This window comes from Pongo pygmaeus, chromosome 11 (genome assembly GCF_028885625.2).
Source record: "Pongo pygmaeus isolate AG05252 chromosome 11, NHGRI_mPonPyg2-v2.0_pri, whole genome shotgun sequence".
Taxonomy (NCBI): Eukaryota; Metazoa; Chordata; class Mammalia; order Primates; family Hominidae; genus Pongo; species Pongo pygmaeus.
In genome coordinates, this window is record NC_072384.2 from 96,872,936 (window position 1) to 96,897,009 (window position 24,074).

Below are 24,074 nucleotides of genomic sequence, written 5' to 3' on the forward strand. Positions count from 1 at the left end.
AAACAAAAAAAAAACAAAAAAACCCTGACAAATAGAGCCAGGGAAGGCTGTGAAGGGAGGGTTCTCATGCTTGTATACCTAATAGCAAAACTGTCACAGAAGACTGCAAAAACCACAACTCTGCACAAAGGCCACTGCAACCTTACACACACACAAAAATACTTCTCTGAGGACATCTGCCCAGCAATTACTTGTCCAACCTCGGGCTGCCACCACCCTTGTTATGGATCCTTATATGCAAGGATAATTATTTCAAAACAATTATGTCATCCTCCTCATTTTTTCTTTAACACCCATTGTCTTCCTTTACCTTCCTGAATATGCAAACAATTTACTATGACCTGTGGATTCCTGTTCCAATACCCTATTCCCAAATAAACATTATTTTCTTTTCGAGAGCCCTTCTCTGTTCGTTATTTAGGTTGACATGAAGTGTGTCCAGAGGTAGGACCTGGAATAGGATTACTTTTGGACACAGTTTGTGATGCTCAGAACTGGTGTGCAGTACTCACTTGAGCCCCTGGAGCTCTCTGCTTCCACGGCACACCTTTTGTCAGGCCAAGACTCTCTCTCCCTCTAAAATCAAGGTAGAACCTCTTGACTTTATTCTGGTTCTGGTAAATAAAGGACCTTACATCTCTCCTGGGATGACAGAAGACCTTTTGTCTTTTCTGGCAAGTCTTTCCTGGTGTAAAGACAAATGTCTTTGTGGTTTGAGGACCCGAGTTTCTATGGAATTTACATTCTGTCAGTTAGACATGTCTTTTCTAGGGAATTTACTTTTGGTTTTCTGTGTGCTTAATTTAATATTTTACTTGATCTGCATCCTACAGGCTACTTTACCCCAAATTTTGTTCCACAGCCTTAATTACATATAGGGGCCCAATTTTGTCAGAAATATAATTTGGATCTAATTATCTTTCATAAACCTGTGAGTTTGTATTACTACTGTATAATTAAAATTCCAAAATGAAATATATAAGGCTTTTGAGTATGTCTATATATGTTCAGGTACATTTATACATAGGTACATGTATTGGCATAGTTGGCCAAAAATCCCCTAAGAAATTCTATTCAGATTGGCTTCAATAAATGAGTACTCATATAAATTATATACTAATTAACCATGTCTTTTAGTTCAGTGACTTAAGTAAATCTTTAATAAATAAGCTGGTTCTCATCTATTAAATACTAATAAGTGACAGTTCAAATTACTTGTTAAATTTAAGGTTACTAAGAGTTAAATTTCTAGTTAAAAATAGAAATTAATTCATAATAACAATTCTAATTAATGTATATAAAATATATCAAAAATAATGTATTATTGATGAGAAAAATAAGAAAGGCATACAAATGTGTTCTTTATTGACAAAAAATAATTTTGTCTAATTTGGATGTACTTAAAGGTTGTTTCAAAATATAGATTTAGAAAAAAATAGAAACAAGATAGAACGGAACCAGTAAGAGAGAGATGTGAATAAAATTATGGGTTGAGAATGTGTTTTTTGTAAGGAAGGTTAAAAACAAAACAGAATAGTTTTTATAAGAACAACTTATGTGATCCATTTTTGTCCTAAAGTAAAATGACTGGTTATTTAAGAAATAGGAAATATTTGGACAAGACAGAAAGGCTAAGCACGTTATCAAAGGTCTGAGTAAGTCATGAAAAAAGTTGATGAAGAGTGACTTTATGAAAAAAAATTCTGCATGTGATCAAATTGGCTATAAAAGAGATTTGTGTCTTTCTAAAGATTAAGATTTGATATTAAAGATACACTAATGCAAAACTAAAAATTTGGTCCCCTGTGTAAAAGCAGCAAGGCTTTCTTGAAATATTCATTTACTCTTAGAAAGCTGGAAAGGGTTTTGATTTTTAAATCTGAAATCTGTTTCATTAACAGCCATCCTCTACACTGTCCAGAGTTTCTGTTTCTGCCACATTTCCTCCTGAGATCTGTTCTTCCTCTCTCCCTTTGAGAAGGCCTCAGGTGATAACCTCTCTTTCAACCTTTTTGTCACCTCCTGTAACTTTTTTCTTCAGTTCTGACTCTACTGTTATGGCCGAAATATTCATCTAGAAAAACAATGTTTTCCTCTTGGATAACTTGATTCTATATTCTTGGCTTTTCTTGATACATCTCAATTGTTCCATGTAATCAGGAAACTATGTCACATGTTTTTACTTTTTCTAAGAGCCACTTATTCCTCTGTTCCCAATACTAGCTTTCTTGTTTATATTCCTCTATAATATGGGCTTACACTTATAAACTTAGACACATTTTTCCTGTATCTGATTAAATTCAAGTACCCATTCATCAGGTTCGTTCAAGTTCTGGGTTATCGAAATGAGTTTCCCATAAAAAAAGCCAGTCACACTGCAACAGACTTTTCTTTATCTTTTGGTAATTAAAAACCTAATAAAGATAACACAGGAAATTACACAGTACTGATGTTTTATGGGATAATTTCCTGTGCTAATCTTTATTAATCTTAAAGCTTAGGATAACTGAGCTTAAGAAGATTGAGATTTTTACATCCATACAACTTTCTGTATTGTTTTTGAAGTCTTTTATTACTTTAACCGAAATACTGTTATTTCACAATGACCTGGGATCCTCTTTTGATCAAGCGTTTTGAACCTTTTGACATCTTTGGCAAGCTTCCCAAAGATGAAATTTTTTATTTTTTTGGTGGAGGAGTGCAATGGTGCAATCATGGTTCACCATAGCCTCAACCTTCCAAGTTTAAGTGATCCTCCCTTCTCAGACTCCCAAGTGGCTGGGACTACAGGTGTATGCCACCACATATGGCTAATTATTTTTTATTTTTTGTACAGAGAGGGTTTCACCATGTTGCCCAGGATAGTCTTGAATTCCTGGGCTCAAGTGATCCACCCTCCTAGGCCTCCTAAAGTGCTCAGAGAACAGGCATGAGCCACCACACACCCGGCCGAAAATTCTAAACTAAGTCTTTTTTACCTAGAATTAACTTTCAGATTTTCTAGTTGGGCCCCTGAAAAGCCTCCAGGAATATATCTCTCATCTTGTAGAGATATTAAATGATTAGGCTTATTTGGTAAATTATATGGAAAACATTGTCAAATGATAAGTGATACTAGATCTTCTTTCAGTTATATTCATGTTATTGATATGCTACAAAATTACATAAATTCATAGAAATCAAATATGTTATCAGTCATAATTTTGGCTATGTTAAATCTTCTTTAAAGTTATATTTGTATGGATATGTTATTGATGTCAGCATTCCTAAAAATTACATAAAATTGATAAAAGTCTGATGGTCCTGATATGATGCTGTCAGTCATGATTCTAGGTGATATCTTAAAATGCTGCATGTAACAGAAATAACTAAAATTTCCTTATCATTTTGGGGCTTTCATCAGATTTTAACCATGACTATGATAAGTTTCTGTCATCCACAGTTATTGTTTTAAATTCTTCTCCAAAAGCATTTGCAATCAGCTGTATTGCAATCAAGTTTTTCATGAAAAAACCTTAACAAGAACTCTTTCTCTCTCTTTTTTTTCTCCTTTAAAGACAGGGTCTGGCTCTGTTGCCCAGGCTGGAGTTCAGTGTTGCAACTGTAGTTCATTGCAACCTTGAACACCTGGGCTGAAGTGATCCTCCCACCTCAACCTGCTGAATAGCTAAGACTGCAGGCATGTGCCACCATAACCAGCTAATGTATTTTTTTTAACTTTTTTTTTTTTTTTGTAGAAACAGGGCCTCCTTGCCCAGGCTGGTCTCAAACTCCAGACCTCAAAAGTGTTCTTCATACCAGCAGGGCACAGTGGCTCACGCCTGTAATCCTAGCACTTTGTGAGGCCGAGGCAGGTGGATTGCCTGAGCTCAGGAGTTCGAGACCAGCCTGGGCAACATGATGAAACCCCTGTCTCTACTAAAATACAAAAAAACATTAGCGGGGTATAGTGGTGGGCACCTGTAGTCCCAGCTACTGGGGAGGCTGAGGCAGGAGAATCATTTGAACCTGGGAGGCGGAAGTTGTAGTGAGCCTAGATCGAGCCACTGCACTCCAGCCTGGCAACAGAGCGAGACTCTGTCACCGAAAAAAAAAAAAAAAAAAGTGATCCTCATATCTCAGCCTCCCAAAGCATTGGTTATTACAGGTATGAGCCACCACACCTGTCCAATAAGCACTCTTAAACACAGATTTCTGATAACTTTGAGATTAATTAACTAAATAAAAATTTCCAAAACCCTGATGAAAAAACCGATGGGCTCAGGAAACTGCTGATCAAAATCAAGCAGAACAAAAATTAATTACATGAGATTGACCAACTGATAGTGTTTTTACGACTTCTATTTGAAATGTTGGTTCTTCACTTAAAGGTTTTATTTTCCAGATTTAAGGAAAATTTATCTCTTAAGCAGGCAATTTGGTAAAGTATACTTTTGTGAACAAAGATGGAATCATATGCTTTTTCTCTCTACTTGGCTCCTACAAAATTTGGAAACTGAGTATTCTTATGGCCGTATGATTTTTTTTCATAAGTCCAATAAAAATCTGGCCTGTCTTTATAACAGGACACGACTGGAAATATTGTATTGAATGTTAGTTATATTACCAAGGCTTTATCAAAAATGTTATATTTGAGAAGATGCACAGAATATCTGACTTTAAGGGTTCCCAGCCTGATAGTGAGTAAATAAAAACTGTCAACTGCTGGCAGGCCTAGGAATCTTAAGACCTTAAAAACCTCAAGAGGTTTTTATTATTTTTGTTTTGTGTGTGTGTGTGTGTTTTGTTTTGAGACAGAGTCTCGCTCTGTTTCCCAGGCTGGAGTGCAGTGGCACGATCTTGGCTCACTGAAACTTCTGCCTCCTGGGGTCAAGCGATTCTCGTGCCTCAGCAACCTGAGTGGCTGGGATTACAGGAATACAACACCATGCCTGGCTAATTTTTTTGTATTTTTAGTAGAGATGGGGTTTTTGCCATGCTGGCCAAGCTGGTCTCAAACTCCTGACCTCAGGTCATCAACCTGCCTCAGCCTCCCCAAAGTGCTGGGATTACAGGCATGAGCCACCATGCCCAGCCCTCAAGGTTTTTAAATCTGAGATTGCTATGTGATCAATGTAGAGAGAAAAAAATTATGTTTCTAAATAAAAGCTACAATACACCTGTTATCAGAATGTAGCTCTGTTCATTGTTTTCAAGTTCTTGATAGACTATACTACTTGATAAACTAGACTAGATCCTGCATTCTTCTAGATTCTTCCAATCCAACTTTCTTCCACGGAATTACTAAAAATGAGAACTGCTTTGTTCTGAAAGCCCTATAAGCTGAAACTAGATGCATTTTAAGAAATAAGCCTCATGTTTGATGTATGGGCCACAGAAAAAGTTCACCAAGGCACCTGATGTCATAATCAGAGTCATTCAAACTACAAACCAGGATGAGAAGTTGACACTTTCACTCTTCAGATAGCTTTTCCCAAGATGTCAGAACAAGACTTCATATCATGAGACCCTTATCCTTCTTAGTGACCTTTTTTACTTGAAGGATAATGGTCATTTGATGTATTCAACTGGTTGTGTTTAAGCCTAGGTTCATGGTTCAAAACTATTATGCAAACTGATCATTTTATTTTGTATTTCCCCTTTTTAAACTTTGTTTTTCTTTGTGTCTTCTCTGATTTATTTGAGCTGTGTTTTGTAATTCTCATTGTGGAGATCTTTTGCCTCCCTGGTTAGCTATATTCCTAGGTATTTTATTCTTTTTGTGGCAGTTGTGAATGGGGTTGCCTTTCTGAAGTCCTTGCCAGAGCAATCAGGCAAGAGACAGAAATAAAGGGCATTGAAATAGGAAGAGAGGAAGTCAAACTATCTCTGTTTGCAGATGACATGATTCTATACCTAGAAAACCCCATAGTCTCGGCTCAAAAGCTCCTTCAGTTGATAAACGACTTCAGCAAAATTTCAGGACATAAAATCAATGTACGAAAATCACTAGCATTCCTCTATCTGTTAACTTGTTTAAATTTTTGTAGAAATACAACTCCTAACAGTTTAATGCTGGCCCAGCACTTTGAAATGATGGCAAAAGACTATGGAACAAACTAAACTGAACTTAATAATGGACTCCAGGTAGACTTAGCTTCAGAGCCACTCCCTTCAAACATCCCTCAGTGTTCAAATGTGGCTAAAAGGTTTATGACACTGACTCCTAGTCACCAATCATTACAATGTGGGATTAGACCAGCAACCTGGGACAGGTCTCTTCCAGCACCAAGGGATATCAAAATCTAACTATGGGGTGATTGATCAGTGATGCTTTTGGAGAAATATCTTAATCAAAAGGGGAAAATGTGAAACTGGCCAGAATCAACATGGACTCATTTGTGTTAAACAAACAAACCCTGACAAATAGAGCTGAGGAAGGCTAAGAAGAGAGAGTTCTCACACTTGTATGATTGATAATAAAACTAACACAAAAGACTGCAACCTGGAACAAAGGCCATCTCAACCTTATACAGAAAAAAATTTCTCTGAGGACATCTGCCCAGCAACTGCCTGCTCAACCTCAAACTGGCATCACCCTTGTTATTCATCCTGGTAGCCAAAAATAATCATTTCAAAACAACTGTAATCCTTTTTATTTTTCCTTCAACATCCTTTGTCTTCCTTTACCTCCCTGAATATGCATAAGTTTACTGTAGCACACATATTCCCATTGCAATGCCCTATTACAAATAAACATCATTTTCCTTTAGAGAGCCTCTTTCTGTTTGTTATTTAAGTTGACAAAACTTTAAGAAACGAATGACCAACTGGACTGTGTGGATCTTCTTTGAAAACTCTTTAAAATTTTTTTTAAAAAATTTGACTCCTGGCTGGGCGCAGTGGCTCACGCCTGTAATCCCAGCACTTTGGGAGGCCGAGGTGGGCAGATCACAAGGTCAGGAGATTGAGACCATCCTGGCTAACAAGGTGAAACCCTGTCTCTACTAAAAATACAAAAAATTAGCCGGGCATGGTGGTGGGCACCTGTAGTCCCAGCTACTCAGGAGACTGAGGCAGGAGAATGGCGTAAACCAGGGAGACAGAGCTTGCAGTTAGCTGAGCTCATACCACTGCACTCCAGCCTGGGTGACAGAGTGAGACTCCGTCTCAAAAAAAAAAAAAAAAAAAAAAAAATATTTGACTCCTAAACAATGAATGGGTTAATGAAGAAATTTTTTAAAAATTAAAATATTCCTTGAGACAAATAAAAATGTAAACACAATATACCAAAAGCTATGGAATATAGCAAAGAAAGTTCTAAGAGGAGAGTTCATAGAAACACATGCCTAAATCCAAAAAGCAGAAAGACTTCAAATAAAAAACCTAATGACACATCTCAAGGAACTAGAAAAGCAAGAACAAATGAAAACCAAAATTAGTAGAAGGAATAAAATAATAAAGATCAGAGCAGAAATAAAAGAAATTGAGACTGAAAAAAATACATCAGCTATGAACGAGCTTCAGGGAAAAACAAAAAGATCAACAAAATAAAAAGTTGCTTTTTTGAAAAGTTAACCAAAATCTACAAACTTTTAGTTAAACTAAGAAAAAAAGAGAGAAGACTCAAATAAAATCAGAGACAAAGAAAGAGTTATTACAACTGATACCACAGAAATAGAAAGGATCATTAGAGAATATTATAAACAAATTTAACCCAACAACTTGAAAATCTAGAAGAGATGGATAAATTCTTGGACACATCCAGCCTACCAAGGTTGAATCAAGAAAAAAAAATAGGAAACCTGAACAGACCAATAATAAATAATTAGGCTGGGCACGGTGGCTCACACCTGTAATCCCAGCACTTTGGGAGGCTGAGGCAGGCAGATCACCTGAGGTCAGGAGTTCAAGACCAGCCTGGTCAACATGGTGAAACACTGCCTCTACTAAAAATACAAAAATTAGCCAGGTGTGGTGGCACACACCTGTAATCCCAGCTACTTGGGAGACTGAAGCACAAGAATCACTTGAACCTGGGAAAAGGAGGTTGCAGGGAGCCGAGATTGCACCACTGCACTCCAGCTTGGGCAACAGAGGGAGACTCTGTCTAAAAACAAACAAACAAACAAAAACCAAGTAATGAGATTGAAGCAATAATAAAAAGTCTCCCATCAAAAACAAGCATGGGACCCAATGGCTATGCTGCTTAAATCTATCAAACATTTAAAGAACTAATATCAATACTAGTCAATATTCCAAAAAAACACTGAAGAGAAAGAAGTAACTCCAAACTCCTTCTATGAGGCCAGCATAACCCTGACACCAAAACCAGAAAATAATACAACAAAAAAAGGAAAGTACAGGCCAATACCTCTAATGAACATAAAGGCAAAAATCCTCAACAAAATACTAGCAAACTGACTTCAACAACATATTAAAAATATCATTCACCACGATGAAGGGGGATTCATCCTAGGAATGCAAGGATAGTTCAATATATACAAATCAATCAATGTGATAAATAACACAAATGGAATCAAGAAGTATAAAATCATTTCAATAGATGCTGAGAAAGCATTTGATAAAATTCAAAATCCGTTTATGATAAAAACTATTAACAAATTGAATATAAAAAGAACATACCTCAAAACAATAAAGGCCAAATATGACAAACCCACAGCTAACATTATACAAAATGGGAAAAAAAAATTGAAAGCTTTTCCTCTAAGATCTAAATAAGACGAGAATGTCTGCTTTCACTACTTATTCAATAGAGTACTAGAAGTCCTAGCCAGAGCAACTAGGCAAGAGTAAGAAAAAAAGTACATCCAAATTGGAAAAGAAATAGTCGTTATCCTTGTTCACAGATGACATGATCCTAGATTTAAAAAATACCTGAAAACTCCACCAAAAATCTGTTAGAATTGTTTTTTTTCAACTCAGTAAAAGTTTCAAGATACAAAATCAACATATAAAAATCAGTAACTTTCTATACACTAATAGTGAAAAATCTGAAAAAGAAATCAAGAGGGCTGGGCGCAGTGGCTCATGCCTGTAATCCCAGCACTTTGGGAGGCCGCAGTAGGTGGATCATTTGAGGTCAGGAGTTTGAGACCAGCCTGGCCAACATGGTGAAACCCCATCTCTACTAGAAATACAAAAAAATTAGCTGGGCATGGTGGCACATGGCTGTAATCCCAGCTATTCAGGAGGCTGAGACAGAAGAATCACTTCAACCTGGGAGGCAGAGTTTGCAATGAGCCAAGATCGTGCCATTGCACTCCTGTCTGGGCAACAGAGCGAGACTCCATCTCAAAAAAACAAACGAACAAAAAACAAAAAAAGAAATCAAGGGAGTGATCCCATTTACAATTAAATTATATCTAGGAATGTAACCAAAGTAAAATATCTCTACAGTGAAAAATTATAAAGCACCAATGAGAGAAACTGAAAAAGACATACAAAATAGAAAGCAATTCCATCTACGTTCATGGATTGAATGATTTAGCATTGTTAAACTGTCTATACTACCTCAAGCAATGTCTAGATTCAATGAAATCCCTATCAAAACACCAATGAGAGTCTTCACTGGTATAGCAAAAACAATCATAAAATCATATGGTACCACAAATGACCCCAAATAGCCAAAAAAAATCCTGAGCAAAAAGAACAAAGCTGGAGGCAATCACATTACCTGACTTCAAAATACACTACAAAGATATGGCAACCAAAACAGTTTAGTACTGGCATAAAACAGATACATAAGCCAATGGAACATAACAGAGAACCCAGAAATCCACTCATTTACAGCCAGCTAATTTTCACTAAACGCAACCAAAACATACATTGGAGAAAGGATAGTCTTTTCAATAAATGGTGCTGGGAAAACTGGATATTTATATGCAGAAGAAAGAAACTAGATCCCTATCTTTCATCATATGCAAAAATTAAATCAAAATAAAGACTTAAATTTAAAACCCGAGATGATGAAACTACCACAAGAATATATTGGAGAAATGCTTTGGGACACTGGTCTGGGCAAAAATTTTTTGGGTAAGACCTCAAAAGCACATATAATAAAAGCAAAATGGGGTTATATCAGGCTAAAAGGCTACTGCACAGCAAAGGCAACAATCAATAAAGTGAAGAGATAAGCAAAACATTTTGCAAACTATCCATCTGATAAAGGATTAATAACCAGAATATATAAGGAACTCAAACAACTCAACAGCAAAACAAACAAATACTCTAATTTTAAAAGTGGCCAAAAGATCTGAACAGACATTTCTCAACAGAAGAAATACCAATGGATGGTCAGATGTGGTGGCTCATGCCTGTAATCCCAGCACTTTGGGAGGACAAGGCAGGCAGATCGCCTGAGGTCAGGAGTTCGAGACCAGCCTGACCAACATGGAGAAACCCTGTCTGTTGCGGGAGATCAGGGACCCCAAATGGAGGGACCGGCTGAAGCCATGGCAGAAGAACGTGGATTGTGAAGATTTCATGGACATTTATTAGTTCCCCAAATTAATACTTTTATAATTTCTTATGCCTGTCTTTACTGCAATCTCTAAACATAAATTGTAAAGATTTCATGGACACTTATCACTTCCCTAATCAATACCCTTGTGATTTCCTAGGCCCGTCTTTACCTTAATCTCTTAATCCTGTCATCTCGTAAACCAAGGAGGATGTATGTCGCCTCAGGACCATGTAATAATTGCATTAACTGCACAAATTGTAGAGCATGTGTGTTTGAACAATATGAAATCTGGGCACCTTGAAAAAAGAACAGGATAACAGCAATGTTTAGGGAACAAGAGAGATAACCTTAAACTCTGACCACTGGTGAGCCGGGCAGAACAGAGCCATATTTCTCTTCTTTCAAAAGCAAATGGGAGAAATATCACTGAATTCTTTTTCTCAGCAAGGAACATCCTTGGGAAAGAGAATACGTGCCTGGGGGTAGGTCTATAGACAGGCCCCCTGGGTGTGGCCGTCTTCTATGGTCTGTAGACTGTAGGGGTAAAATAGACCCCAGTCTCCCATAGTGCTCCCAGGCTTATTAGGAAGAGGAAATTCCTGCCTAATAAATTTTGGTCAGACCGGTTGCTCTCAAAACCCTGTCTCCTGATAAGATGTTATCAATGACAATGGTGCCCAAGACTTCATTAGCAATTTTAATTTCACCCCGGTCCTGTGGTCCTGTGATCTCGTCCTGCCTCCATTTGCCTTGTGATATTCTATTACCTTGTAAAGTACGTGATCTTTGTGACCGACACCATATTCGTACACTCCCTCCCCTTCTGAAAATCCCTAATAAAAACTTGCCGGTTTTTGCAGCTTGTGGGGCATCACGGAAACTACCAACATGTGATGTCTCCCCCAGATGCCCAGCTTTAAAATTTCTCTCTTTTGTACTCTTTCCCCTTATTTCTCAAGCCAGCCAACGCTTAGGGAAAATAGAAAAGAACCTACATGACTATCGGGGCAGGTTCCCCGATACCTGTCTCTACTAAAAATACAAAATTAGCTGGGCATGGTGGCCCATGCCTGTAATCCCAGCTACTTGGGAGGCTAAGGCAGGAGAATCGCTTGAACCTGGGAGGTGGAGGTTGTGGTGAGCTGAGATCGAGCCATTGCACTCCAGCCTGGGCAACAAAAGCAAAACTCCATCTCAAAAAGAAAAAAGACATACCAATGGCCAACAGATATATTTTTTTAAATGTTCAACATCACTAATCACCAGTGAAATGTACATCAAAACCACAATGAGATATTACCTCACCCTAGTTAAAATGGCTTGTTATCAAAAAGACAAAAAAAAAAACAAGTGCTAATGAGGATACAGAAAAAGGGGAATGCTAGCACACAATTGGTACAAATGTAAATTAGTACAGCCATTATGAAAAACAGACTGGAGGTCCTTCAAAAAACTACAAATAGATCTGCCATACGACCCAGCAATCTTACTGCTGTATATATTATCCAAAAGAAAGGAAATCAGTCTACCAAAAAGATGTCTGCATCCCCATGTTTACTGTAGCACTATTCACAATGGCCAAAATATGGAATCAACCTAAAGTCCATCAACAAGTGAATGGATAAAGAAAGTGGTAATATATACACAATGGAATATTATGTAGACATAAAAAGAATGAAATTCTATCATCTGCAGCAACATGGATGTAACTGAAGTACATTATGCTAAGTGATAAGTCAGGCATAGAAAGACAAATATTATATGCTCTCATTCATATCTGGGAATTTGAAAAGTTGATCTCATGGAGCTAGAGAATAGATGGTTACCAGAGGGTGGAAAAGGTAAAGAGGAGTGGAGGGATGAAGAAAGAATGGTTAATGGGTATAAAAATACAGTTAGAAGAAATAAGGCCTAGCGTTTCATAGCACTGCAACCTCTGCCTCCCGGGTTCGAGTGATTCTCCTGCCTCAGTCTCCCGGGCAGCTAGGATTACAGGCGCCCACCACCAAGTGTGGATAATTTTTTTTGTTTTTAGCAGAGACGGGGGTTTCACCATATTGGCCAGGGTGGTCTTGAACTCCTGACCTCAGGTGATCCGCCCGCCTTGGCCTCCCAAAGTGCTGGGATTACAGGCATGAGCCAGCGCCCTGCCAGGATGACTACAGTTAATAATTTATTGTATATTTTAAAATAGCTAGAAGATTTGGAATGTTCCCAACACAAAGAAATGGTAAGTGCTTGAGTTGATGGATATCCTAATTATCCTGATTTGATCTTAACACATTATACGAATGTGTCAAAATATCACATGTACCCCATAAATAAGTACAATTATGTATCAACCAAATAAATTAAAAATAAAATACTTCTTAAAAAGTAATTTGAGGCTGGGTCCGGTAGCTCACGCCTGTAATCCCAGCACTTTGGGAGGCTGAGGCGGGCAGATCACGAAGTCAGGAGTTCAAGACCAGCCTGGCCAACATGGTGAAACCCCATCTCTACTAAAAATACAAAAATTAGCCAGACATGGTTGCGGGTGCCTGTAATCCCAGCTACTTGGGAGGTTGAGGCAGTAGAATCACATGAACCTGGGAGGTGGAGGTTACAGTGAACCGAGATCGCACCATTGCACACTCCAGCCTGGGCAACAAGAGCAAAACTACGTCTCAAAAAAAAAGGCATTTGATAATATTAGGGCACTATTATTATTTTTTTGATGTGTATTATGGTTAAATGTTTTGCCCCTTTTTAAGTCATAAATACTAGCAAATTATTATATGAAGATAATTACACTGCTTGATTCCTATATGTATTTTAAAAAATGACTTAATTAATCTGGTTAGACTCAAAGTTATTCTTTCCATTAAAAATGACACTGATACAAAAGTGACAAACTAAGAGAATGTTAATAATTTGCAGGTCTTAAGACCACAAATTGAAGGTCTCTGGACTAGCTTCCTCAAACTATTTGGGATTGGTGGTTGATAGTGGAAAAGTAATAAAGATGCAGAGAAGGCTCATCACAAAATCACATGCTATTTTGGAGTTTTCAAGAACAGAATAGTAGCTACTATTATGTCGCATAATTATAAAATAAATAAATAAATAATAAAAATAATAAAAAGGGAGTTCTAAGAACTCTCTTAATTATGTCTCCTGATTCAATATAATAGAATTATATATATAAACACATATGTGGAACTAAGAGTTGTTCTACTTTAATATTCATAACAAAGGTAACTTAAAAATTAGAAGCATTCTTACCTGTTGAGAAAAGAGAATATAACTGTCCTCTATAAGCAAGAAGGATATTAGATACGACATAAGCAGGAAGAGCTCCACCATGAAATCTAACTACCTAAAAAACAGGTAAGTCAATGGGGAACTCCTGAATATTCATGTTAATGAAATAAGTGTACTTTCACATAAAATTTAAAAGTTGCTCTTCAATTTATACCTGATATGGCTACAAAGATATTTCCAGTAATAAGTATCAAAAACTCTAAGTAAAATAAATGTTGAAAATACATAGCAAACTCAAAATGTATCTGAATTTTTCATCAAAGGCATAATAGAACATATAATTGAGTAGCATATACTACAAAACTGTTTTTTCAGGACACACTGATTATTTAATACGTTCCAGGCATGACAGTAAACACCTTATATGCATTATCTCATGTCCTTCTCCCAATAACCTTTGAGGTAGTTCTTATCCCTATTCTATAGACAAAGAAATTCAGGCATGAGAACCCAACTAAACTTGCATAATTTAAAACATAATAGGCAAGTTACTTAGCTTCCCCTCTCTATGTCTTTATCAGTAAATGGGGACAATACTAGTATGTACCTTATAGGTAGTTAATAGGATTAGACATGCATATTTGTGTAAGGCATTCAGAATATTAACTCATATATTAACAAGTTATGAGAAAATGTTAATTGCTTTATTAACTTTTTATGTCCTTCACTGTGTTTGAAAATCTTATGGAACTATAAGTTTTAAAATCAGTGCCTAAGTTCATAATCATTATGTTATAGTGCCTCAAGTCATTCTATCAGCTCTCTAAAAAATACATATAATAACAAAAACAAGCATTCCTATACACCAGTAACAGACAAACAGAGAGCCAAATCACGAGTAACTCCCATTCGCAATTGCTACAAAGAGAATAAAATACCTATGAATACAACTTATAAGGGATACGAAGGACCTCTTCAAGGAGAACTACAAACCACTGCTCAAGGAAATGAGAGAGGACACGAATAAATGGAAAAACATTTCATGCTCATGGATAGGAAGAATCAATATCATGAAAATGGCCATACTGCCCAAAGTAATTTATAGATTCAATGTTATCCACATCAAGCTACCATTGTCTTTCTTCACAGAATTAGAAAAAACTACTTTGTTTCATATAGAACCGAAAAAGAGCCAGCATAGCCAAGACAATCCTAAGCAAAAATAACAATGCTGGAGGCATCACTCTACCTGACTTCAAACTATACTACAAAGCTACAGTAACCAAAACAGTATGGTACTGGTACCAAAACAGATATACAGACCAAAGGAACAGAACAGAGGCCTCAGAAATAACACCACACATCTACAATCATCTGATCTTTGACAAACCTGACAAAGACAAGCAATGGAGAAAGGATTCCCTATTTAATAAATGGTGTTGGGAAAACTGGCTAGCCATATGCAGAAAACTGAAACTGGACCCCTTCCTTAAAACTTACATGAAAATTAACTCAAGATGGATTAAAGACTTAAAGTAAGACCTAAAACTATAAAAACCCTACAAGAAAACCTAGGCAATACCATTGAGGACATAGGCATGGGCAAAGACTTCATGACTAAAACACCAAAAGCAATGGCAACAAAAGCCAAAATTAGCAAATGGGATCTAATTAAACTAAAGAGCTTCTGCACAGCAAAAGAAACTCATCAGAGTGAACAGGCAACCTACAGAATGGTAGAAAATTTTTGCAATCTATTCATCTGACAAAGGGCTAATATCCAAAATCTATAAAGAACTTAAACAAATTCACAAGAAAAAAACAAACCTCATCAAAAAGTGGGCAAAGGATATGAACAGACACTTCTCAAAAGAAGACATTTATGTGGCCAACAAACATATGAAAAAAATCATCATATGTTTTTTTCATCATCATCTGGTCATTAGAGAAATGCAAATCAAAACAACAATGAGATACCATCTCACACCAGTTAGAATGGCGATCATTAAAAAGTCAGGAAACAATATGCTGGAGAGGATGTGGAGAAACAGGAATTCTTTTACACTGTTGGTGGGAGTGTAAATTAGTTCAACCATTGTGGAAGACAGTGTGGCAATTCCTCAAGGATTTAGAACTAGAAATACCATTTCACCCAGCAATCCCATTACTGAGTATATACCCAAAGGATTATAAATCATTCTACTATAAAGACACATGCACACATGTTTACTGTGGCACTGTTCACAATAGCAAAGACTTGGAATCAACCCATCAATGATAGACTGGATAAAGAAAATGTGGCACATATACACCATGGAATACTATGCAGCCATAAAAAAGGATGAGTTCATGTCCTTTGCAGGGACATGGATGAAGCTGGAAATCATCATTCTCAGCAAACTAACACAAGAACAGAAAACCAAACACTGCATGTTCTCACTAATAAGTGGGAGTTGAACAATGCGAACATATGGACACAGGGAGGGGAACATCACACACCAGGGCCTGTCGAGGGGTGGGCGGCTAGGGGAGGGATAGCTTTAGGAGAAATACCTAATGTAGATGACGAGTTGATGGGTGCAGCAAACCAACACAGCATGTGTATACCTATGTAACAAACGTGCACGTTCTGCACATGTACCCCAGAACTTAAAGTATAATTTAAAAAAAAAAGCCTTAAGTTCTTTTAATGTCACATTATTAAAAGTAAATTTACTTTAAAGCATGTTCTCCATTCCACAGAATTTTTTTAGAACATGTATAGACTTCTCTGGCAACCTGAGGGAAACTATGCAAGTACAAGCTTACTACAAAAGTTGCAGAAAATTTCAGAAAATTCAGGGTCTCCCTAAAGTTCCTTCATGAATTCCCAGGTAAAAAGAGAAGAGAAAAAATCAGAAAATGTACAGCCCATACTTGTGATTTATAGTTTACAGCTCTGCATGGAAGGTTGGGAAAGCTGAGTAAAAGGGAAAAGACCATTTTGCTACCTAATACCAAATCATACATGACAAGCTGGGAAATATACTCTACTTATCGAGAGTTAAGCAACATAGCAGGCTCAGGAGTCAGACTCCTGGATCTAGATTCCAGCTTTGCCTCTCACTAGCTCTGTGTCCTTGGACAAGTTATTTTACTCCTCCATTACTTTCCCTTCTCTCTCTATATATCCTCATCTGTAAAATGAGATAAACAGCACTTACCTCACAGGGACGTAAGGCTTAAATATGTTCACACTTGCATAAGGCATTTGGAATAGTAACTGGTACATGGTAACTGACTGGAAAATATTAGCTGTTATTGTTACCTTTAATGCCCTTCACTGTGTTTAGAATCTTGTAAGAGGTCCTACACAGAGTATTCTGAATATAAAATTTCTTTTAATGATAGAGGATCATCGTTATGAGTATTAAATGTTATACTGGGCTACAGATACAGCTGGGTATATAAGATACTACTAAACTTACAATCATAAACTGGCCTCCCTGTCTCATAGTCAAACTGTAGCCATACTTAGTATTTAGTGCAGTATTTCTTTAAATTTTGACTTACATGCCAACATTGAAAAATTAAAATATTTCGTTTAAAAATTCAGACTTCTAGTTTCTCTTAAAAGCTGAAGATCTGGCAACACTGGACTTCATTACTGCACAGAAATGATTTACCAGCATTTATGGAATTCTCTTGAAAAAGTAACTTTCAGTTCATGCTTTGCCCTCTTTTTCATAAGAGCAGACTACAGAATATGTGAATATATTTTCCTCTTTCCTTTTTCAGAAAAAAATTTAACCTTATGAAAAGTTATCTATTGAAGGCGGAAGTTTCTCTTTATTCATTTTCTCCAATCTTCTGTGACTGAATCAGCAACATTCAAAATATGTATTATTTTTTAAAACAAGTAAGATACACAACTTTCATTCATTCTCTTACTACCTACAAGCTACATTTTTAAACAAGCATGAAGGAAGAACATCTTATGTCTTTTCAATAATTTGAGAATTTAATTCAATTAATACAAATTCTTTTTTTCTTTTTTTTTTTTTTTACAGAACTAAGCTTAAGCTTCAATAATATAAATTCTTTAATTGACATTTTAAAAAGAATCCACCTTTGATACTGTAACACCTGTACATCCTCAGTCTTTAGAAAGATTTCCATATCAAAACAAGAATACTAGGTCTGTCCTCTTTTGGTTTACAATTATGCTTGACTCTAGTGTATCAAGCTGACTTGACTTTTCTTGTTACTAAACTGAATTACAAGACACAGGAATTATATGGATAAGAGAGTATGTTATATTCATACCCCAAACCACTGTTTAAAGTAATATGCCCTTTCACCATACTAAATATACAATAGTATGAATTTGAGAGATTTAATTGGTCCCTTAACATTTTATAATATGTACTGTAATTATCCATGGTGCTATTTTCCAACTTATACTAAGATTTTAATCTTCCCTTCCTAATTTAGCACAAAATTTCTATATATTAACTTAGAATTTTATAATGTTCACAAATTAATAATGATCATAATCTAGTTCTCACCAAGTTGCTCTGAGGATTAAATGAGATAATGCATATACAAAATTGTTTCTAATTTAATTTTGCCTTGTGAGTTTTATTACAGTATTAAATGACTTAGAGTTAAAACAAAATTCTACTATGCCTGCATTGCAAAATACAACAGACCAAAAAAAAAGTGAAAGTAATAAAGCTATAATACAAATTTGACTGAATATTAAAACTATATAACTTCCCTAACTAATCAATTGTTATCTTATTTATGTCCAGGTTGCACAATTGTGCAAATTATAGTGATGCTAAGTAATATCTATAGTTCTACTGCTTTATGCAGTATTTTTGTAATATTATTTGCTAATGAATTCAACACATTTATCTTTAATAGAATTTATGTTTACCTTTTACAAACTGAGCATGCACAATATAAAAAGTTATTTGAAAACATTCATTTATATGGCAGAGCCTACATATTTTATTGTACTATGAATTTATAGTGTAGTATGAGCAACATGAAATCTTTTTTCTTTTTCTTTCTTTCTTTTTTTTTTTTTTGAGATGGAGTCTCCCTTTGTTGCCAAGGTTAGAGTGCAGTGGCACAATCTCAGCTCACTGCAACCTCTGTCTCCCAGGTTCAAGCGATTCTCATGCCTCAGCCTCTTGAGTAGCCAGGACTACAGGTGTGTGCCAGCACGCCTGGCTAATTCTTGTATTTTCAGTAGAGGTGAGGTTTCACCAGTTGGCCAGGCTGGTCTCGAACTCCTGACCTTAAGTGATCTGCCTGCCTTGGCCTCCCAAAGTGCTGGGATTACAGATGGGAGCCACCATGACAAACCATGAAATTCATTTAGGCAAAAATATTAATTTGTTTGAGAATCAGGTATCAGCTCTCATTTTTTGGATGTATCAAACATGAAAGAATCACCTTAAAGCAGGGGTGGGCAACTATGGTCTGTGGGCCAAGAATAATTTTTGGATTTTATTAAAGTGTAAGAAGAATGAAAAAGAAAAAAGGAAGAAGACAGAAGCAACTACAGCAGTGGCAGTAGCAAAAGATACTGTATGTGGTCTGCAAAAAATTATTGATTATCCAGCCCCTTATGGAAAAAGTCTACAACCCTTCCTTAGAGTTATCTATTCATAAAGCAGTAAATAATCAACCAGCCAGGAATCTCTCTTACCTGTCCAAGTATTTGTGAAAAGGAAGTCTTAACTGTCACCTAGTTTAAAACAATTATTGAAAAAAAGGTTATTTTCCTCTAAACTCCTTTACATTTTATTAAATTGAGCACTTATGCATATCTTGAAGCATAATTGATTTTCTATAATGGTAAACCTTAAAGGCACTCAAGATCTTAAAGAATCTTCTGAATCACCATGTAAATTGTATTAAGTATAGTTTGACTGTTTAGTATACTTTCCCACATATCTAATTATTTGACAGCTGAGTGAATGCTATTATGCCCCTTTACTACCTAAAATATTTAATTAAGTAGAATATCTTATTATCATATCATGCCAGCTAAAGAAATTTAAGCCAAAATAATATTTTAAAAAGAAATTCATCCTTAATTATCTCTACCATAAATACAACTTTTTTGATAATTAGGAAGTCTATTTGATATTAGAAAGGAGATCAATATTTTTAGGGAAGTTTAAAATGATTTTGTCAAAATATGGACTTCTTGAAGATAAGCAGTATTTGTAAAAAAAAAAATGGACATTTTGAGAGCGTGCAGTAGTTGGAGTCAAATTTTTATCACAATTTTTTCTATTGCTTTAATATTATAAATATGAACATGCAAATTAAAAACTACTATGGCCCTGAAAAACCCTTAACTGTTAGAAACAGGATGCAAGATATCAAAGCAATAATAAATTCCACAAAATCTAAATTAATTCATAATATAAGTTCAACTGAAATTTGGCTGGAGGAACAGATTCTATTAATTTGACAAAATCAATCCTAGTTTATCCTTGAAAAGTTAGTTCTAACAAAGAATCCAAACATTTAAGCTTGGTTTAAAGCAGTTGAGCAGAAATAAAATATTTCACATAAACCAGAAGCCTATGTTGTCATAACCACTGAAATGAGTACTTTAACCACTTAAATCTGGAATCTAGGGGCTCTTCATTCATGAATCCATAAGTAAGTAAAATGTTACTCTCAAGTCTGTTCCCCTTAACACAAAGAGATGTACTTTGATTACAAAATAAACACAATAGGTATGAAATCACACATTTTAATGACTAGCAGAGCTTAAAATAATTAGTGAAAAGGAAAGAAGATCCTTAAGCTGACGAGTAGAGCTATATGCCAATAAGTATCATGTCAGTTACTGCAGTAAGCCCATGTCAGCTGACCTCATGATGTTCTTCAGTTTATAAAAAAGATTCTGGACTTGGGGCTTCCAAATTTAGAAGGTTAATCTACAGTCTCATTTTTTTGCTTTATCTTCTATTACTTATTAAGATGTATACATTTGCAAATGGCCCAGCTATGGAGATGCTAAGGTGGTGTTAATAGGAAAAATGAAGAATATTTAAAATATTTTAAATGCCTATTTTTTATATGCATTGGCTTCCATGCCACCATATATCTGAAGCTTATATAAAAAGAACATTTCTAGCTTATTCTACAACTAAATCTTAAAAATTAATCAAACATACAACTTACCTCGTACCGACAGTCTGATGATGTGTACATTTTTAATAATGCCACATGGGTATCATTTTCTGGTTGAGCAATATGGAGTTTCAGAGAAATTTCTGTGGAAGATGGAGCCCTAAAGAGATAACTTAAATATCAATTCTCAAATACGAAATGCTGGTAAAGAGCCATGGCTAAGTTAATCCTCAGCACAATACAACTGAATAATGTAGAGGAAGCTAGGTGCCAGACACATAATTGTGGATGGGCACTTTTTCAATGATATCACAATTGTTTGAATGCTCCCTCTAGGACACAGGAGTTGGGAGAGGGTGGAAGGGGGTTCAGGTTCCAAGGAAGTAAAGTTTAAGTTCTCTATCATTTCATAAGAATACTATATATTAAATTATAGGAACAATGCTACATAAAGGATACATACATTTTACTGAGGCATTTTAATAACTCATGATTTAAATAAATAAACTAAGCAGAATATCTATTATTCAAAAACACTAAAGTTTAAAGTAAATTGTTTCAAATACTTACTGTGCAATGGTTAGTGAATCTTCATAAGACCAAGGAATATGAAGTCTATAGATACTGGTTATTTCTTCTGTTAAAACATTAAAAAAATGTATTATTAACAACATGTTACCCTAAATGTTACATAAACTACTATAATATCTAACTAATTATACAATTGTCCATTTCATTAAAAAAATCAGTACAGGTTATATTACGTGATAAAAAATTATGGTGAATTCCTAAATAATAATGCTTTAATTAGATTTATAATATATATTACAGCAGATAGGCAGTATTAAGAAAGTGGAAAAATACTAAATAACTGAATCTGAATTACTACTATAAGACATAAAGATACATGGCATTTTTAAAATGTGGATATTTAAAGTGAAACAGATAAAAATGCTTTACTGTTAAGAAAGGGTCTATGTTAAATCCCCTGGAAATATAAACAACTTTTCTATTATAAATTTTACTTCACATAAAAATATATGGAAGAATAAGTATTATAGAAAATTCGAGTTAACACCTACTGAGTCTTCAAATGACAATAGTATTTTCTATACATTTTTTAGAAAACATATTTACCTTTGACTGCTGAGCACTTGCTTACCACGTTGATTTTAAAAGCTTGGTATATCTAACAGAGTTTGACCACAAAAACAAAATATAAAGTTTTACTTGTATGTTAAAGTAAACATTAAAGTAAAATCAAATCCTTTTTCTTGTAGTCAGGATTAATTACCTGTCCAAAGTTCAGAAGCTCTAGATTGTAGTATAGGCCGTTTGTATTTAACACCACTTTCCTTGAAGACAATCCTGTTGAATTCAAAGTACTGTATTACTTAGAATATCAAGGAAGTTCTTAAAAACGTACTGATTATTTAATTCGCATTAAGACAATGCCAATAATTAAAAATTTATTTACAGGTTTTCACTTCTGTATGGAGTTAACTCCTAAAAATCTAATCTCCCAGCAATAAACTCTAGACAAAATAAATTTTATGACTTCCAATCACATCTATCTGCTTTTAAAAAGTCAGGTATATAATTCCAATTTCAGAAAGGTGTACTTTCTTTGTAGACCTTTTATTTTACAAGCTTCTCATCTTCAATGATATGGGTGATTCAGAATTGTCATTTCTGTAGTGTTCTGGGTAGTTTTGTATCAAAACAAAGGGTAGGGGGAAAAATAAAAATCCTAAAGTTTTGCCAAGTAACACAGATTCTTTTCATAAATAAAATGTAAAAAAAATATTTAAAGGGCACAGGAGCCAACGTAAAAAAGTTCCCAATATTCAAAGCTAGAACAACTTAAGCAAAAATATATATAATGATAGAATTGGATTATAGTCCAATGAATAAAATAGATATCTCTGAGTCCATAGTGACATAAATAAAAATTGAATAAATAAATAATGGGGGAGAAGGGTCTACTTTATCTCAGGAAGAATTCCACTAAATGTAGAATACCAGAGTGATATTTGCTAAGTACTAGATGAACCAATGGATGCTAAAAATAGTGGGTTATTCTAAAGAAAAACAGGACATTTATATATTCTCAAAGTATGTCACCCCAGATATTTATTAATTACAAAAGGAAAAAGCAATAACATTACAGTGGAGAAATCTAGCAGGCACCACCTTAACCAAGAAAGGAAAATTAACATAACTAGTAATTAGAGATATCAGTATCATGTATACTCAATATGATATAGCTGGAAATCCTCATTGCTTCTGTGGTATTTTGGCAAAAATACATAACCTCAATCTAATCATAAGAAAGTATTAGGCTGGGCGTGTTGGCTCATGCCTGTAATTCCAGCATTTTAGGAGGCCAAGGCAGGCCGATTTCTTGAGTCCAGGAGTCTGAGACCAGCCTGGGCAACATGGTGAATCTCTGTCTCTACAAAAAATACAAAGAAATTAGCTGAGCATGGTGTCACATGCCTGTAGTCCTAGCTACCCAGGAGGCTAAGGTGGAAGGATCGTTTGAGCCCAGGAGGCAGAGGTTGCAGTAAGCTGGGATCATGCCACCGTACTCCAGCCTGGGTGACAGAGTGAGACCCTGTTCCCCACTCGCCCCACAAAAATGAAAGTATCAGACAACTCCAAATAAGGAACATTGTACAAAATAATTTAACAGTATTCTTCAAAGGTTTCAAAGTTGTGAAAGACAAGGAAAGACTGAGGAACTGTCACAGATTATAGGAGACTTAGGAGTCATGACAACTAAATGCAATGTGGAAACCTGGATAAGCAGGACATCTGCGGAAAAACTGGTGAAAAACAAATAAAGCCTGTAGTTTAATTAACAGTATTGCACCAATGCTAATTTCTTAGTTTAAAAAATTGTATTGTGTTTATGTAGAAGGTCAACCTTAGGGAAATGTGGGTGAAGGATATACAGGAACTCTTTTGTAACTTTTCTGTAAATCTAAAATTATTTCAAAATAAAGTTTAAAAGAATATTTAGAGAAATCTTGAAACCTTCTTATACAAATAACAATTTATAACTCTATATTAAAATTGTATTAAAAGGGCCAATAGGATAAATTTCACATAAGAACAGACACACAGACACATATATGCACACACGCAATTACCTGCAAATGTATGTGATTATGAAGTTCACTTCTCAGAATATGACTGCTAGCCCAATGAGAATAAA

The 24,074-nt window shown here is 35.4% G+C and overlaps 1 protein-coding gene across 10 annotated transcripts in view; it reads right to left on the reverse strand.

The window, feature by feature from the left end:
- PGAP1 (post-GPI attachment to proteins inositol deacylase 1) overlaps positions 1 to 24,074 on the reverse strand; it is an 87,597-nt gene that overhangs the window by 18,153 nt on the left and 45,370 nt on the right. For all 10 annotated transcript variants that reach the window (XR_008501189.2, XR_010122868.1, XR_010122869.1 and 7 more), the window contains exons 15-20: positions 22,149 to 22,222; positions 21,992 to 22,043; positions 21,425 to 21,491; positions 20,906 to 21,014; positions 19,410 to 19,448; positions 13,730 to 13,823 (exon numbers count right to left, since the gene is read on the reverse strand). Coding sequence is in view for 6 of the 10 variants with exons in the window: in XM_063647781.1 (XP_063503851.1) it covers positions 13,730 to 13,823; positions 19,410 to 19,448; positions 20,906 to 21,014; positions 21,425 to 21,491; positions 21,992 to 22,043; positions 22,149 to 22,222 (435 nt within the window). In the remaining 4 variants the exon portion in view is untranslated. The remainder of the gene's footprint in view (positions 1 to 13,729; positions 13,824 to 19,409; positions 19,449 to 20,905; positions 21,015 to 21,424; positions 21,492 to 21,991; positions 22,044 to 22,148; positions 22,223 to 24,074) is intronic.